Source organism: Scylla paramamosain, chromosome 5 (assembly GCF_035594125.1).
Source record: "Scylla paramamosain isolate STU-SP2022 chromosome 5, ASM3559412v1, whole genome shotgun sequence".
NCBI lineage: Eukaryota > Metazoa > Arthropoda > Malacostraca > Decapoda > Portunidae > Scylla > Scylla paramamosain.
The window spans coordinates 11447528-11462376 of NC_087155.1; the positions used below are offsets into that span (position 1 = coordinate 11447528).

Sequence of the window (14849 nt, forward strand, 5' to 3'; positions counted from 1 at the left end):
ACAGCTTGTATTTCAATGTATACACAACATTTTCTTCACTTACTCAGTCATTCATTATCCAGAGACCATTTCAAATAAGGTGACCATCACAAGGCTCTACAGAGCAAAAGCCAACTGCCTTGAAGTATTACACTTAGGAAACATGGTAACCAGAGGAAGCTTAGATGCCACATATTTATTCTTTAGTTATGTAAGCAGTAATCAATGCCAAGTGGCTAGTTGGGCTTAAAGATCTTAGTGTCTCAGAATAAAGCCAGCAATTTTCTTATTGAAGATGATTTCCTCACCAGGCTGGTGATGCAGCATGCTTCTATGACATCAAGTTGGGCCGACGACGAGTGGAGCACCACGACCACGCCATTGTGTCAGGCAGACTAGCAGGAGAGAATATGACTGGTGCTGGTAAGTATGTTTATGTTTACCTCATTAATGTGCTCATTTGTTTTCATCCACATATGAAAGTAATGTATTAATTTCAAAGAAATGGTTCTTGTTTGTCATTTGGGATGCCAGTGCTCATTATTTGCAGTAAATCTGACTTTCTTATTGCAAATTGAATAAGAAATGTCTCTGCATCTAAAGGCCAAAGTTTCACACCAACAGGAGGCTGAAATTTTTAAGATTCAAATTAAAGTTATTATAAAAAGTATTTTTATTGCATACATTACCACAGTAAGTTGGGAGGCTGAAATTTTGATATTGAGATCATAAAAAAGTATATTTTATCTATTCATTTCCAATGTAGATTAACAGGTGACAGTGTCAGGTGGGTGTGATATATCAAAATTTAGATCTAACAACTTTAGACAAGCAGACACTGTTCACCTTAACATTATTGACTAGCAGCTTTAATTCAGTTATACAAAAACGTGTTTCATCGGGGCTGAATACTTGACATATTATACACAAGTAGCACTGTATGATATTCAAGTGTCCACATAAAGTTAATTGTTCAACTTGGACAAGCAAGATAATCAAGGTGAGGTAAGAACATAAGAAAATAAGGGAAGCTGCAAGAAGCCATCAGGCCTCTACTTGGCAGTCCCTGTATAAAATATACGTACCTATTTCCACCTATCTTCCTCATGCATAAATATTTCCACCTATCATCCCCATGCATAAATACAGTAAAATCCCTCTCATCCGGCATTCAAGTATCCGGCAGCTTCAAGTATCCAGCACATTTTTCCCCAAGCCTTAAAATCAATAAAAAATTAATGTGTACTCATAAAATCGATTAAAATTCCCGCGCGAGGCATACTTTGTCCCCTCGCCACCAGAGCACACTGCTTCGCGGCACCCGTGGCCCACTGCACTGTGTTTACTCAGTGACTCAGTCCCGCGTGTGCACTGTTTATCGCCTGACGCCTTCATCATGCCTAAAGTTGTAGAAAAGAGGAAGCGTGTTGTGCTTACACTTAAGCAGCTGATCAGATCAGCTGCTGATTAAGATCAGATGATCTTTGTTATGGTAAGATGCGTGAGTGTAGGGTGGTTATTGTAGACATAATTTCACTTCTATTCAAGTATCCGGCATGTCGGCGGTCCCGTTGATACCGGATAAGAGGGATTTTACTGTATGTCTAATCTTCTTTTAAAGCTCTCTAATGACTCAGCAGTAACAACCTGATTGCTGAGTCCATTCCATTCATCTACCACTCTATTTGAGGTGTTACCAATTACTTTCTGGTTCCCAACCCTTTGAGCACACATTTGTTAACAAGAAACATACTTAACTATACATGTCAAAATATTTCAGCAATTTAATATATATATATATATATATATATATATATATATATATATATATATATATATATATATATATATATATATATATATATATATATATATATATATGCCTTGAGACTTAGGCATCTCACCTTATGAAATACAAGAGAGGCAGATGTTAGGATAAGAGGATAAATGTTGTATAAAATAGTAAGCTGCTGGAGGAGGTGAAATGTTTGTAAGCTCTGAATGTCATGTCTTGTGGATAGAGGGATAAATATATAGATAAATTATGGAATAAATGAAGAAAGAAAATAGGTATGTTCAGTAATTTGGTAATTGATTATATTTTAGTATGAATCAAGTGACATGAGACCCTAATCTTAGAAATTATCAACAGGCAAGCCTTACTGGCATCAGTCCATGTTCTGGTCTGACTTGGGGCCTGATGTTGGTTATGAGGCCATTGGCATCGTTGACTCTTCTTTGCCAACTGTAGGTGTCTTTGCCAAAGCAACGACCAAGGACACACCCAAGGCTGTGGTTGAGGCAACTGGAGAAAGTTTGAGGTCTGAAACTGAACAGGTATGTCAAGAGTATAAGAAAATGTAACTGAAATATTATATGAAAATTCTGTTTCTCTTTCTCCACACGCTCATACATGAAGGGATTGAGAAAATATAATCTTAATACTATTATCTCAAATTCTTTGAAGGTATGTGTTTATACAATTATAGTCTGTTTATTTTATTTATATTTTATTTATATTTTAGATGAGTGAACAGTCTTTTTCAGTATTTAATAAGACAAATGTGTTAAGAACAGCATGCATTTCAAATATTGGCAATAATGAAGTTTACATCAAATGAAGGAAAGCAAATTATTATAAAAATCTCTTTCAGACTGCTGACACTACTTCCCTGATGTACTCAAGTGCTCCTCATGCTCCACTGAAAGGAGAGGACTATGGCAAAGGAGTAATATTTTACCTCAGAGACAATATTGTGGTGGGCATCGTACTCTGGAATGTCTTCAATCGTATGCCCATTGCTAGAAAGGTAATGTTTTGAGATGATGCTACTGGCTAACATTATCCTTAACAAGTTTTCTGAGGTATTTATTCAATTCATATTGGGAGAAGCAGGTGCCAGAGGCATGAATCAAATTGATAGAAAGAATATCCTTATCCATTAAGAATATATACATTTATATAAATGATGTTGTATGGGAGGTAAATGTGAGAATATTCAACACAGGTTTAAATCTGATGAATGCAGTTTTAAGTGATAAGTTGGCTAAAAAGTAGACTGCTGTAAGTATTTAGGGTTGCATATTGTTATGCATAGAATAGGTAAAGTAAAGCTTAAAATGAAAGAAGTAAGAAATACATGGGGAGAAATGAGCAGTGTGTATAGGTATAACTTGGAATCAGTGCAAAGAGTATGTTGTACAGTCAGATCGCTGGTAATGTGGAGGTTTGGCTGTGCTTTCAGCCTGCATTAGACATGATTTGCATTAGTTTTAATCAAAGCAGCAGCAGGAAATGATAATGATTCCAACCTGGCTGAGACAGGCACCTCATAGGGTTAAATTATTTCCAGACTACTTATAAGATTCAATTTTTATGCCATCATAAGATGGCCACAAACTTTTGGATTGGATGTGTATGGGATTAAAAAAAAAAAAAAAATTCCAAGATGTGAAACAGCCTGATAAAACTACCAAATGTTAGATCTCATTGTGGACTCATTGTGGAAGGAGTAGCTAAAAATTAAACAACCAAGAGTACATGAGTATGATAGATTCAGAGAGTGCACGAGGGAGATCTTCAGAAACAGAAGGTTAGAGTAGTGAAGGATATGAGAGAAGATGGCATGGGAGGGTTTGAACATGCAAGGCAGTAATAGGACAGGTATTTTATCAGGTATACAGGATTTTGTCAGGTATATAGGAAAAAGAATAAGGAAATAATAGGTCCATTAAAGGCAGTAGATTGGGAGCTGGTTCTGAGAAGGAGGTTAGTAAAATTCTGAATGAGTATTCTTTAACTGTCTTCACCCAGGAAAATGTGCAGGAAATGCTGAATACAGTGAGCTGATGTTTAGAGCATAAGAGAATGAGATGACATATTACCATAACTAAGGAGCTAGTGGAACAGGAGATAGATAGGCAAAAAAAGTTCAAGACACCAGGACCAGATGAAATATATCCCAGAGTACTCAAGGAATGCGAATAGGTTATTAGTGAACTGTTAGTTTCTGTCTTTAGGAAATCATTCAAGTCAGGTGAGATACTGGTAATGTGGAGGCAGTGAATGTAGTACCCATTTTTAAGAAAGGAGATAAAACTTTAATATCTAATTATAGATCTATCAGCTTAACTTCTGTTGTGGGTAAAATAATGGAGTCAGTAATAGTGAAGAATGTTAGGGAGCATTTAGACAAACATAACATGATAAATCAGTCACAGCTTGGCTTCATGAAGAAGTCTTGCCTGATGAACTTGTTAAGTTTTTACTGTAAAGTTTATGAGGTGGCAGATAATGATGATAGTTATGACATCCTGTATCTGGACTTTAGTAAAGCGTTTGACAAGGTACCCTATCAGAGGCTCTGGAGAAATGTTAGGGCGCACAGGATAGATGGGAAGGTTTTAGGGTGGATAAGGTCATGGCTAAGCAACTGGCAACAGAGAGTTGTAATACGGCTCTAAATCCGACTGGGTTCATGTAATTAGTGGGGTGCCACAGGGATCAATATTAGGGCCATTGTTGTTTTTAATATATATCAGTAACTTGGATAGTGGAATTAATAGTGATGTTAGTAAATTTGCAGGTGACATGAAGATAGGTAGATTAATTAGGTCAGAATCGGATGCAATCGCCTTGCAGGCAGATTTGGATAGGATGAATGAATGGACAGACAGATGGCAAATGCAGTTTAATATCAACAAATGCAAAGTACTTAGTGTAGCTAGAGAAAACCCACACAGTAGGTACACAATAAACAACAAAGCTCTGGTGGGTTCAGGGTATGAAAAAGATTTAGGAGTTATAGTTATCTCTGAACTCCATCTATGAAAGCAATGCATAGAGGCCAGAAACAGGGAAAATAGGGCATTAGGATTAATTTTTAGGAGTGTTAAAAGTAGAAGGCCCAAAGTAATGTTAAAGTTATATTTGGCGCTGGTCAGATCTCATCTAGACTATGCTGTGCAGTTCTGGTCTCCACATTACAGGAAGGGTATAGGTCTATTAGAATCAGTACTAAAAGGATACAGGGAATGAGGAGTATTCCATATGAAGCGAGATTGAAGCTATTAAATTTACATTCTTAAGAAAAACATAGGATAAGAGGGGACCTGATAGAAGTCTTTAAGTGGTATAAGGGTTATAACAAGGGGGATGTAAGCAAAATTCTTAGGATCAGCAACCAGGATAGAACAAGAAATAATGGGTTCAAGCTTGAAGAATTTAGGTTTAAAAAGAGATAGGAAGGAATTGGTTCTCAAATAGAGTAGTAAATAAATGGAACAGACTCAGTAATCAAGTTGTTAGTGCTGAGTCATTGGGGACCTTTAAGAGAGGATTAGACATATTTATGGATGGGGAAGATAGGTGGACGTGGGTAGGTATATTTCATACAGGGACTGCCGCGTGTAGGCCTGATGGCTTCTTGCAGCTTCCCTGCTTCTTATGACAGAAATAGATTATGACTTGTTGCCGTCATGCTATTGAAGTAACTTCTTAAAAATAGGCTTTGTATGTAGATAAAAACAAATTCAAGGTAGTAAACACATTAATAGCCATCAGATAAAACTCATTGTCTTCACCCTCTTTCCCATTGCTGCAATATTGCATCTCTATCATCTTCTACCACTATTTTCACACTTACTGCTCTTCTGATATTGCTAACTGCATGCCTCCTCTCCTCCCATGGCCTCACTCTTTCATTCCTATTCTGTTCACCTTTCTAATGCAAGAGTTAGCCAATATTCTCAGTCATTCATCCCTTTCTCTGGTAAACTCTGGAACTCACTGCCTGCTTCTCTTTTTCCTCTTTCAAGAGAGATTTCAAGACACTTAACTTCTGTGTTTTTATCATTCTATCTCATCACAATAGGCTGAGAATGATTGGCAAGAGAATGATTGGCAAGAAAGAATAAGGGGAAACACTCTTACAGGTTTATTGGTAATTCTCTGTAGGGAAGATAAGGCACATTCTGAGACCCATTGGTGTTGGTTGTGTTGCATGAATAGATTGTACATAGACTGTACATTTCTATGATTTTCATTAAATTATTGTGATAATTTTGTTTTGTATCTGCATAAAACTGTGATGAATTATAGATATCAACACTCAAACACTTTTAGACTTTGGAGTTTCATATTTAGGAATTCAGGATAAAGAAATCTCTGGTTTATTTTTGTTGGGTACTGTGAGTTTAATTTTTTTTTTTTCTTTTGCAGATTATAAAGGATGGCAAAAGCTATGATGACCTGAATGAAGTTGCCAAGCTTTTCAGTCTGCATTCAGAATAAAGAAATAGTAGTGTGACTGCTCAAGAGTTCCATAGGGTTTGTACTGTACATGTTAATAAAATCATCATTGTTGAATTCAGAAAATAAAAAATCGAGTGATGATTATAACTCAGTGCCATAACATAATGTAAATTTTGGGAAAATCATATTTCAGTAGGATTGAACATAGTTTTGTAAAGCAAGCTTTGCCAGAGTGCCTTTTTTTTTGCAGCACTGCGGGTGATGGTTATGTTTTTAGTGCAGCCTTTTGGGTTAATTCTTTAGCAATACGTACACATGGTGCAACATTGGATATGAAACTTCTTAATAGTTTTAATAACAATTTGCCATGATAAAATTTTTAATCATTTGTGGATTGTTTTAAAGAGAATCTTGCTTGGAGTCTGGAACAGAAACTTTTCATATACTTATTGTTTTTATTGCCTCATCATCAAAAGTTTAATTTCTAAGTAAATGTATCACATAATATCAGCAAATTTTTTCAGCAGCTGGAAGAGCATTATTGTTACAAATCTGTGTATTTTCCTCCAGCACTTATTAACCCTAAGGGTGCAAGCTCAGACTTGCATACAGCAAGCTTTTATCTCAGAAAGTTACTTTAGAAATAATTGTTAAAATTAAATATGTTCACTATGTGACAAAGTGGATTCACTGCCTTCAAAGCCCTTTGTTGCCACCTACTTGCAGGGATAGAATATGAAGTACACAGTATTTGTGTATACCTGATTACATCCAGAAACTCCCAACTTTAGGGATTCTTGGCAGGAATTAAGTCAGGAAGTGAAAGTACCTTAGTTTTCAGGTAGATGTCAGCAAGTGAAAGTACTTTAGTTTTCAGATAGAGTTGTTAACATTCCAGCCTATCTATCTGCTATAGTTCATTTGTGTAAAAACTTTGTGTTACTCTGTATGTAGGTTGTCATTCATCAGTTGCTCTTCAAGACGTTTTCAAGGTTATATATGTTCCTTTCGGTGATGGTGACACTTTTAGGATAGTTCTATATAACACTGTTCTTTGTTGTTGTGATACATATGTTAGTGCAGTACTGCTAGGCTGTTACTGATTGATAGTGATAATAAAATGGGGTTAGAGGGGTCTGAAAGTTTGATCATAGCTTAAAGAGGAAGGAGGAAATTGCCAGTTGAGTTTATGAATGTGCAGGTCATATAGTTGAGTGTAGGCTGAGTGTGGCATCTTGACCCCAGTGACTTAATGCTGTGCAATGAATGCCATGTGCAACATACAATTTTACCTCTGGTAGCGTGACTGCAAATTTTTTTTTTTGGCTGAAGGCATACTGAGACACACGAGTCTGAATATATATATATATATATATATATATATATATATATATATATATATATATATATATATATATATATATATATATATATATATATATATATATATATAATTTAACTTATATTTTAAACTACAGAAGTATTCTAATGTGTATAATTACATAACATGTTTCTGATACTAAATGCATGTCCAAAGGGTTAATAATAAATTCAAGTATTCACTAACACATTACCTAGATTGTGTACTCTTGCATGTGCAAGTTGAGCAGTTATTTGGTGTAAACAATCAAATGTCACATGATGTTAGTTTGCATAACACGATATGAAGCACTTGGCCTTGATTAAATGTGAGTATTTGTTTGGTTTAAATTTAGATATATCAAGTTTTATCATAAGTAGAATATATCAAATTTTGAATCTTAAATTCTATTTTCAAGGTGATGTGCATCATCATGCTGATTAGATTTGGAGGCATTTTTTGTTCCAATCCAACATGGTCAGATTTATTTTTGAATAATGAACACTAGCATCCCAGATGATAACTAAGAACCATTCCTCTTAATTACCCTATTGTGTTCAAAGAAGGAAAGGTCTTTTGCATTTCCAGTGTGATGAGTTGGTTGTGTGTGCACCAGGCTAGTGGCTCCAGCAATCTAAAATAAGCCTCTCCATCTCTTTTAGGAAATACTTTAACTGCAAGAGAAGGAGTTGGCCATCACTTCCATGTTCCTGGAAAATGAAGAATACAATTTTCTGCTTTTCTAGCAGGACCACCGTCACAGCTTGTGTACATATCTAAAGATGCTCTTGGCAGTAGATAAAAAATTCTTTCCAACCACTGTAACTGTGAGAGACCTTTTCCATAAAAAAGAACTGAAGAATATTTGATAGGTTTAATATTTGTAGAAAATTTTACTTGGGAGATAACAACAAAGGAAGTTTGGCTTTGGTATAGTGTTTCTGGAGGCAAGTTTTGTGTTAGCTGAATTATTGTGAAAAATCAAAACTGCACAATTCATGATTACTATATTAGTTCAGTGGTAAGGATAGATTAGTACATATTTTTATATTTATTTATTTTTTACAAAGTATTACTTTGTTATTATTGTTTATTATTTTTTTCCATGTCTTGTAAACTTCAAGCTTGCTAGAATAATTTATTCTTAAAATATAAGGGTTATATTGTGATGTATGAAAGAAAATGTGGCATGTGTAAATATACACTGTAAACTGTGTACAATTTTGTATATAATGTAAGTGATAGAGCTCATGAAACTGAGCATAAAGTATTTTAGTAATGATGCTTTTATTGAACCCACAAATAACAAAAATGAAATATTCATATTCTTTATTGGAATACAAATATGGTACTTCAGTGTGTTTGCATTTATACTTAAAATAATTGTTATTAGAAATAAAAGTATTTTATTCATATTTGAATATCACCAAATTCATATTCTTTGAATAATCTCAAGTTTATGACAGGAAATAATAGTGGTTATTTCTTACAACTCCCTGGGTGGTTGTGTTTTGTAGAGGTTTGTGGGCTTTGGCAAGCATGTCTTAGATTCTTACTTCATTAACATTTGCCAATAGATGGTGGGACAGGCTTGTTGGACTTTCACTCTCCTTACCACTTAGATATGTGCAAAGAGCTGCACTGTTTCAGGGAGGGAGCTGTGAATTAAGGCTTGTTGGGACTACTCTTTCCTTATCACTTGGATCTGGGACGACTTTCTATGGTCTCGGCATCCTCTGTGAATTTGCTGAATAGATGAGACACCAATGACACCAAGAAACATCAGCTAACAGCATAAAAAAGCTAGATGAACAATAGGTACAAATATAGCAGCCTCCTCTAGGAAAGCCATAAGGATACTACTGAATGGCAGACACAAGTGCTTCCCTTGCCAATAGACTCCAAGTGAAGATGCCCTAAATGTGTGTCTTCAAAGACCACACCACTGACACAGAGAGAGAGAGAGAGAGAGAGAGAGAGAGAGATTCTCTAATTCTTCATATTGTTGAAGAGGAGTACATAAGTTAATATTTTTGTAATTCATTCATAATTGATGAAGCTTGCAATGCTGAAAGTGAGTGAGGTTGGAGATAAAAGACTGAGGTATCTTTACCTCACCCAATTTCTCTCCATATTGAACCAATCATAGCCACTGTCAAAAGTCAACATAATAAAGATGTTTCCACAACATGTCACGTCCCCTCCTGTCAAAGACGTCCCCTGACAAGTGCAGAAGTACCTAGTTGCCATGTCAGGTGAAGAGCCAGCCCAAAAACGAATTCATCGACCTAATTTTGGTCATGAAGAGATCCTGGTGATGACTGAGGGTTGGCTGGAGAGATAGGTGGTCCTTAGGGACAAAACTGAATGCCTCTGCCGGACTCACCTTCCACAACTCTTCCTGAGGAAGCGATGTAAAGAAAGCAGCAAGCGGCTGGACAAGACCAACATAATATTGGCGAGAAAGCAAGGCGTTGCAGAATACGGCTGTGATGCAAGAGTTGATTCCAGGGTTAGGGTGCAATAATGTACGTATGTGTGTGCTGTGTGAGGCCGCATTCTCAAACATTTCCATCTTTTTTTTTTTTTTTTTAACAGGTCCTGGTGGAAGTTTAGAATTTCAGAGGCATTTTTCACGTTTCCAGTTAAAAAAAAAAAAAAAAAACTAGGGTAGTGATGCCCAATTAGATAAAATAATAATCATATAATGCATAAACCAAATACTGCCAAATATTCCTTCTAGTAGCTACTAGTAAAAGCAATAGTAAGAAAGACAAATGCATTATTACTAAATGCACCAGCATCCTTTATACCCGACTGATGAGGTAAAGTGTGAAATAGATTCAATGTGTAAAATGTAGTCAGAGTAGTGCTGCCTGTCGTCAAGCGAAGAGTTAATTTGTGATGTGTGCGGGAGGGGGCAATGTTCAAATAAAAAAAAAAATAAATAAATAAATAAAATAAAAAAGTCCCACGTGACCTTAAAATGAGAGAGAGCCAACTATTACATCTAAATTCAATCATATTTTATGTCCTCCCTTACGGAAGGCGGCCATAAGCCATTTACAAAATAAAGATCACTATAGTATTCACACCACTCAGCCTGTGCCCGACCCGCCACACACCTATAAAGGTGGTAGACGGTCCTCAAACCTATTGGATACCCATTAGGCAGCTTCCCGCTCAGGGACGGACACTTAGCCTCGTCATCGTGGCGTGATGTTACACCAAGTTTCGGTCAGGGAACTTGGCAATCATACTATAGAAGTGATCCTATGAAGTATGATCATGCCTTCCGTCACCTCACCTTCACTCCAATCCCCGAACACTGAACACCTGCCTCGCCTCAAAAAAACTTCTTAAGGTATTTTGCCAATATGTGTGATCCACCATCACTTTCATAAAACCAACACCATTGTTATTATCTAAATAACATACTACTAAAAACACCTGCAGAGAAATAACAAAGATTAAATGCAAAAAAAGAATATTTTAAATTTAAAAAATTAACATAGTAAATAGTTACCCATGCAACAGTTTACGTTTTCTGTCTTTAAGGCAGCGTCCCAGATCATCGGATACTACAACAAGCTGATATATACAGGTAAGTGACTGTCACTTGTTGCCGCACTAAGCTCACAAACACACACACATACACACAGGGGCAGGAGGCATAAAGTGCTGCTGCTGTAACACACTGAAAACACAGACATGAAGAGGTGTGTAGCATTTGCTACAAGGGAAATCATGTTACAGTTATTATCACACTAAACCAATACGCACATAGGCATGTGGAGTGTTGCATAATGTTGTTGCAAAGAAAGGAAAGATATGTGTAACAGACCTTACACATGTTGCTGCGACACAAAGTAGGCATTACAACTGTTGCTTCACTAAGTTAACTCACACACTGGCAAGGAGTGTAGCACCTGCTCCTGTACACACTTAATAACACAAAGTATTATATGGTTATAGTATGTCACTAGGCTAATTCAGATAGCTATGAGGAGTGCAAAACACACACACACACACACACACACACACAATCTATTGAAAGCAGGAAAAATGAGATCTCACTGACACATGAACTCGTTTCACAATAATATATATATATATATATATATATATATATATATATATATATATATATATATATATATATATATATATATATTGGCCTACCGGAAGGTAGGATTAGCCGGCAGCCCCCCCAGCGGCAACCCGGGGTGCAACCGCCAACCATGGCCATGGACACAGAGGGTCGCGCCCCCTCAGCCCATCCCTCCACTCGCTCAGACAGAACCCCCACCCAACATGGTGGAGCCAAGCCCCGCCACCCGAGCAGAAGCGCACAAGAAAGGGACCCTCATGGCGACGCCCCAGCCTGTGCGACGGAAGGCCCAGCACCGACAACAGTGAAAAGGAGAGTCATGGCCCCGAGTGATCCTCTCCACGGCGTGCCCGCCTGTCTCAGCGAGGAAACCCGCGCGGTGGTCAACTGCATCATGGTATGATGCAGCTGATGGCAAAGCTGCTTGCCAGCCCCGATCACGTCCCCGCTGGGCAGGACGATCTGGACGCGCTCTTCCAACAGGAGACGGCCACGGCCATCTCTGAGTGCGGCCTCCTGCCACCACCAACGAGCTCGAGGGACCCACACCTGTGCCCCCATCTCCAACCACCAGACCACCACCACCAACATGGAGAGATGTGCTGAGGGCGCCACCCACGCGGACCAGCCTGCAGGGCCCCCCAAGCTCAGAGTCCTGCAATGGAACGTGCAGGGCCTGCAACTCAAGAAAGACCAAGTTCTACAGGCTGTTTTCGAGGAGCACCTTGACGTTGTGCTCCTCCAGGAAATACTGACGCCCGCCGACTGTGAATGGAGGGTGACAGGCTACACCCTTCACTCGCTCCCCACCGCGGAGGGCACCTGCGGCTGTGCAGCACTGGTGAGGAGCGCCATCCCCCCCACCGCAGAGTCGCAGCCGGCATGGAGGTCCTGGTGCTGGAGCTGCAGGTGGGAAATCTCCCGCTCCTGGTGTACAACATATACAGGAGCCAGCGACACCAGCTGGAGGCTCTCCTCCCACTCCAGTCTCGGTTGCGGGCGATCTCAACGCCCACCATCCCATGCTGCAGTCACCGTTCCCAGCCAACGAAACGGGCCGCCACCTGGCTGTGCTGCTCGAGGACATCCCTCACGTAAGCTTCCTCAACACAGGGGAGGCCACCCACACCCGGGGAGGGAGGCTCGACCTCACGTTGGTATCGAGTGATCTGGCGGCCGGCGCTACATGGCCGCCTTCACCATCATGGCTCGGGACTTCTCTGCCGAGATCTTGAGCCCCAGGTCCTGGCACTTCCCGCTGATGAGGTTGAGTGCTTGCTGCGTCCTCCGGAGCTTGCTGCCCCTTCAGGTGACCACGAGGGCGAGGTCATCGGCGTAGCTCAGCATGACGGTGCCCGCATGAAAAGGCAGTGCCACTAGCTGCTCCATCAGCAGGTTGAATAGCAGGGGGCTGAGGATGCCGCCCTCGGGTGTCCCATTCTCGAATTCCTTGAAGCTCGACCTCAGGCCCTGAAACCTAACCCTGGCGCAGCGGTGCTGCAGGTAGTCGCGGAGCCAGGCCAGCAGCCTCCCTCGCATCCCTTTCCTCACGAGTGTGTCGAGGATGGCATGAGGGCTGGCTAGCTCGAACGCATTCTCGAGGTCGATGAAGACGATAACGGCTGGGCGGTGATCGATTTGGGTCAGCAGGGAGAGGATGCTGTCTGCCGTGCTCACTCTGCGGGTGTAGCCGAACACATGTGGTTGAGAGGGCCTCCTGCGCCACTGTAGCCGCGCATGCACCATCCTCTCAGCTGTTTCAGCCGTGCAGCTGAGGAGAGAGATGGATCTGATCTTGGCGGGGTCTCTCGGCTTTTGGAATCGGCTTCCTTCCACGCGGGCGGCAGGCAGCCCGCTAACCATGAGGCGTTGAGCATGGCCAACAGCGCGGCGCCCCCAGCCGGCCCAGCGTGAGTCCGTCACGTCAGCTTCCTCCATCGCCTCCCTGACAACCTCGTCACGGTATGGTCGCAGCTGTTGCTGGATACGTCGTGTCTGAGAAGGGAGCTAGTCAGTCACTGGAGCTTCTCGTGGTGAACATGGTAGCGAGCCTCTGCCTCCTACAATGGGTGGGCCGGGCGTCTAATATTTATAATTTACTTCCTCCCTTGCGGAAGGCGGCCATAAGCCATTTACAAAATAAAGATCACTATAGTATTCACACCACTCAGCCTGTGCCCGACCCGCCACACACCTATAAAGGTAGTAGACGGTCCTCAAGCCTACTGGATACCCATTAGGCAGCTTCCCGCTCAGGGACGGACACTTAGCCTCGTCATCGTGGCGTGATGTTACACCAAGTTTCGGTCAGGGAACTTGGCAATCATACTATAGAAGTGATCCTATGAAGTATGATCATGCCTTCCGTCACCTCACCTTCACTCCAATCCCCGAACACTGAACACCTGCCTCGCTTCAAAAAAACTTCTTAAGGTATTTTGCCAATATGTGTGATCCACCATCACTTTCATAAAACCAACACCATTGTTATTATCTAAATAACATACTACTAAAAACACCTGCAGAGAAATAACAAAGATTAAATGCAAAAAAAGAATATTTTAAATTTAAAAAATGAACATAGTAAATAGTTACCCATGCAACAGTTTACGTTTTCTGTCTTTAAGGCAGCGTCCCAGATCATCGGATACTACAACAAGCTGATATATACAGGTAAGTGACTGTCACTTGTTGCTGCACTAAGCTCACAAACACACACACATTCACACACACGGGGGCAGGAGGCATAAAGTGCTGCTGCTGTAACACACTGAAAACACAGACATGAAGAGGTGTGTAGCATTTGCTACAAGGGAAATCATGCCACAGTTATTATCACACTAAACCAATACGTATAGGTATGTGAAGTGTTGCATAATGTTGTTGCAAAGAAAGGAAAGCTATGCTTGTTGGTACAGACGCGCGATACACATGTTGCATTTGCTACAAGGGAAATCATGCCACAGTTATTATCACACTAAACCAATATGTATAGGTATGTGAAGTGTTGCACAATGTTGTTGCAAAGAAAGGAAAGCTATGCTTGTTGGTACAGACGCGCGATACACATGTTGCTGCGACACAAAATATGCATTACAACTGTTGCTACACTAAGCTAACTCACACATTGGCAAGGAGTGTAGCAC

At 40.0% G+C, this 14849-nt stretch overlaps 1 protein-coding gene and 2 non-coding genes across 3 annotated transcripts in view; 1 reads left to right on the forward strand and 2 right to left on the reverse strand.

Annotated features, from left to right (window-relative positions):
* Positions 1-8871, forward strand: part of LOC135100524 (apoptosis-inducing factor 1, mitochondrial-like) — a 30662-nt gene extending 21791 nt beyond the window's left edge. The window contains exons 10-14 of the mRNA XM_064003496.1: positions 291-402; positions 2132-2316; positions 2634-2789; positions 6200-6307; positions 8255-8871. Coding sequence (XP_063859566.1) covers positions 291-402; positions 2132-2316; positions 2634-2789; positions 6200-6271 — 525 coding nt within the window. The 3' untranslated portion in view covers positions 6272-6307; positions 8255-8871. The remainder of the gene's footprint in view (positions 1-290; positions 403-2131; positions 2317-2633; positions 2790-6199; positions 6308-8254) is intronic.
* Positions 8872-10685: 1814 nt separating this feature from the next.
* LOC135100986 (small nucleolar RNA U3) lies at positions 10686-10882 on the reverse strand. Its single transcript, XR_010268992.1, has one exon. It is a non-coding gene; the product is annotated as a small nucleolar RNA U3 (small nucleolar RNA).
* A 2983-nt stretch (positions 10883-13865) lies between these two features.
* On the reverse strand, positions 13866-14062 carry LOC135100988 (small nucleolar RNA U3). Its single transcript, XR_010268994.1, has one exon. It is a non-coding gene; the product is annotated as a small nucleolar RNA U3 (small nucleolar RNA).
* Between the last annotated feature and the right edge of the window lie 787 nt (positions 14063-14849).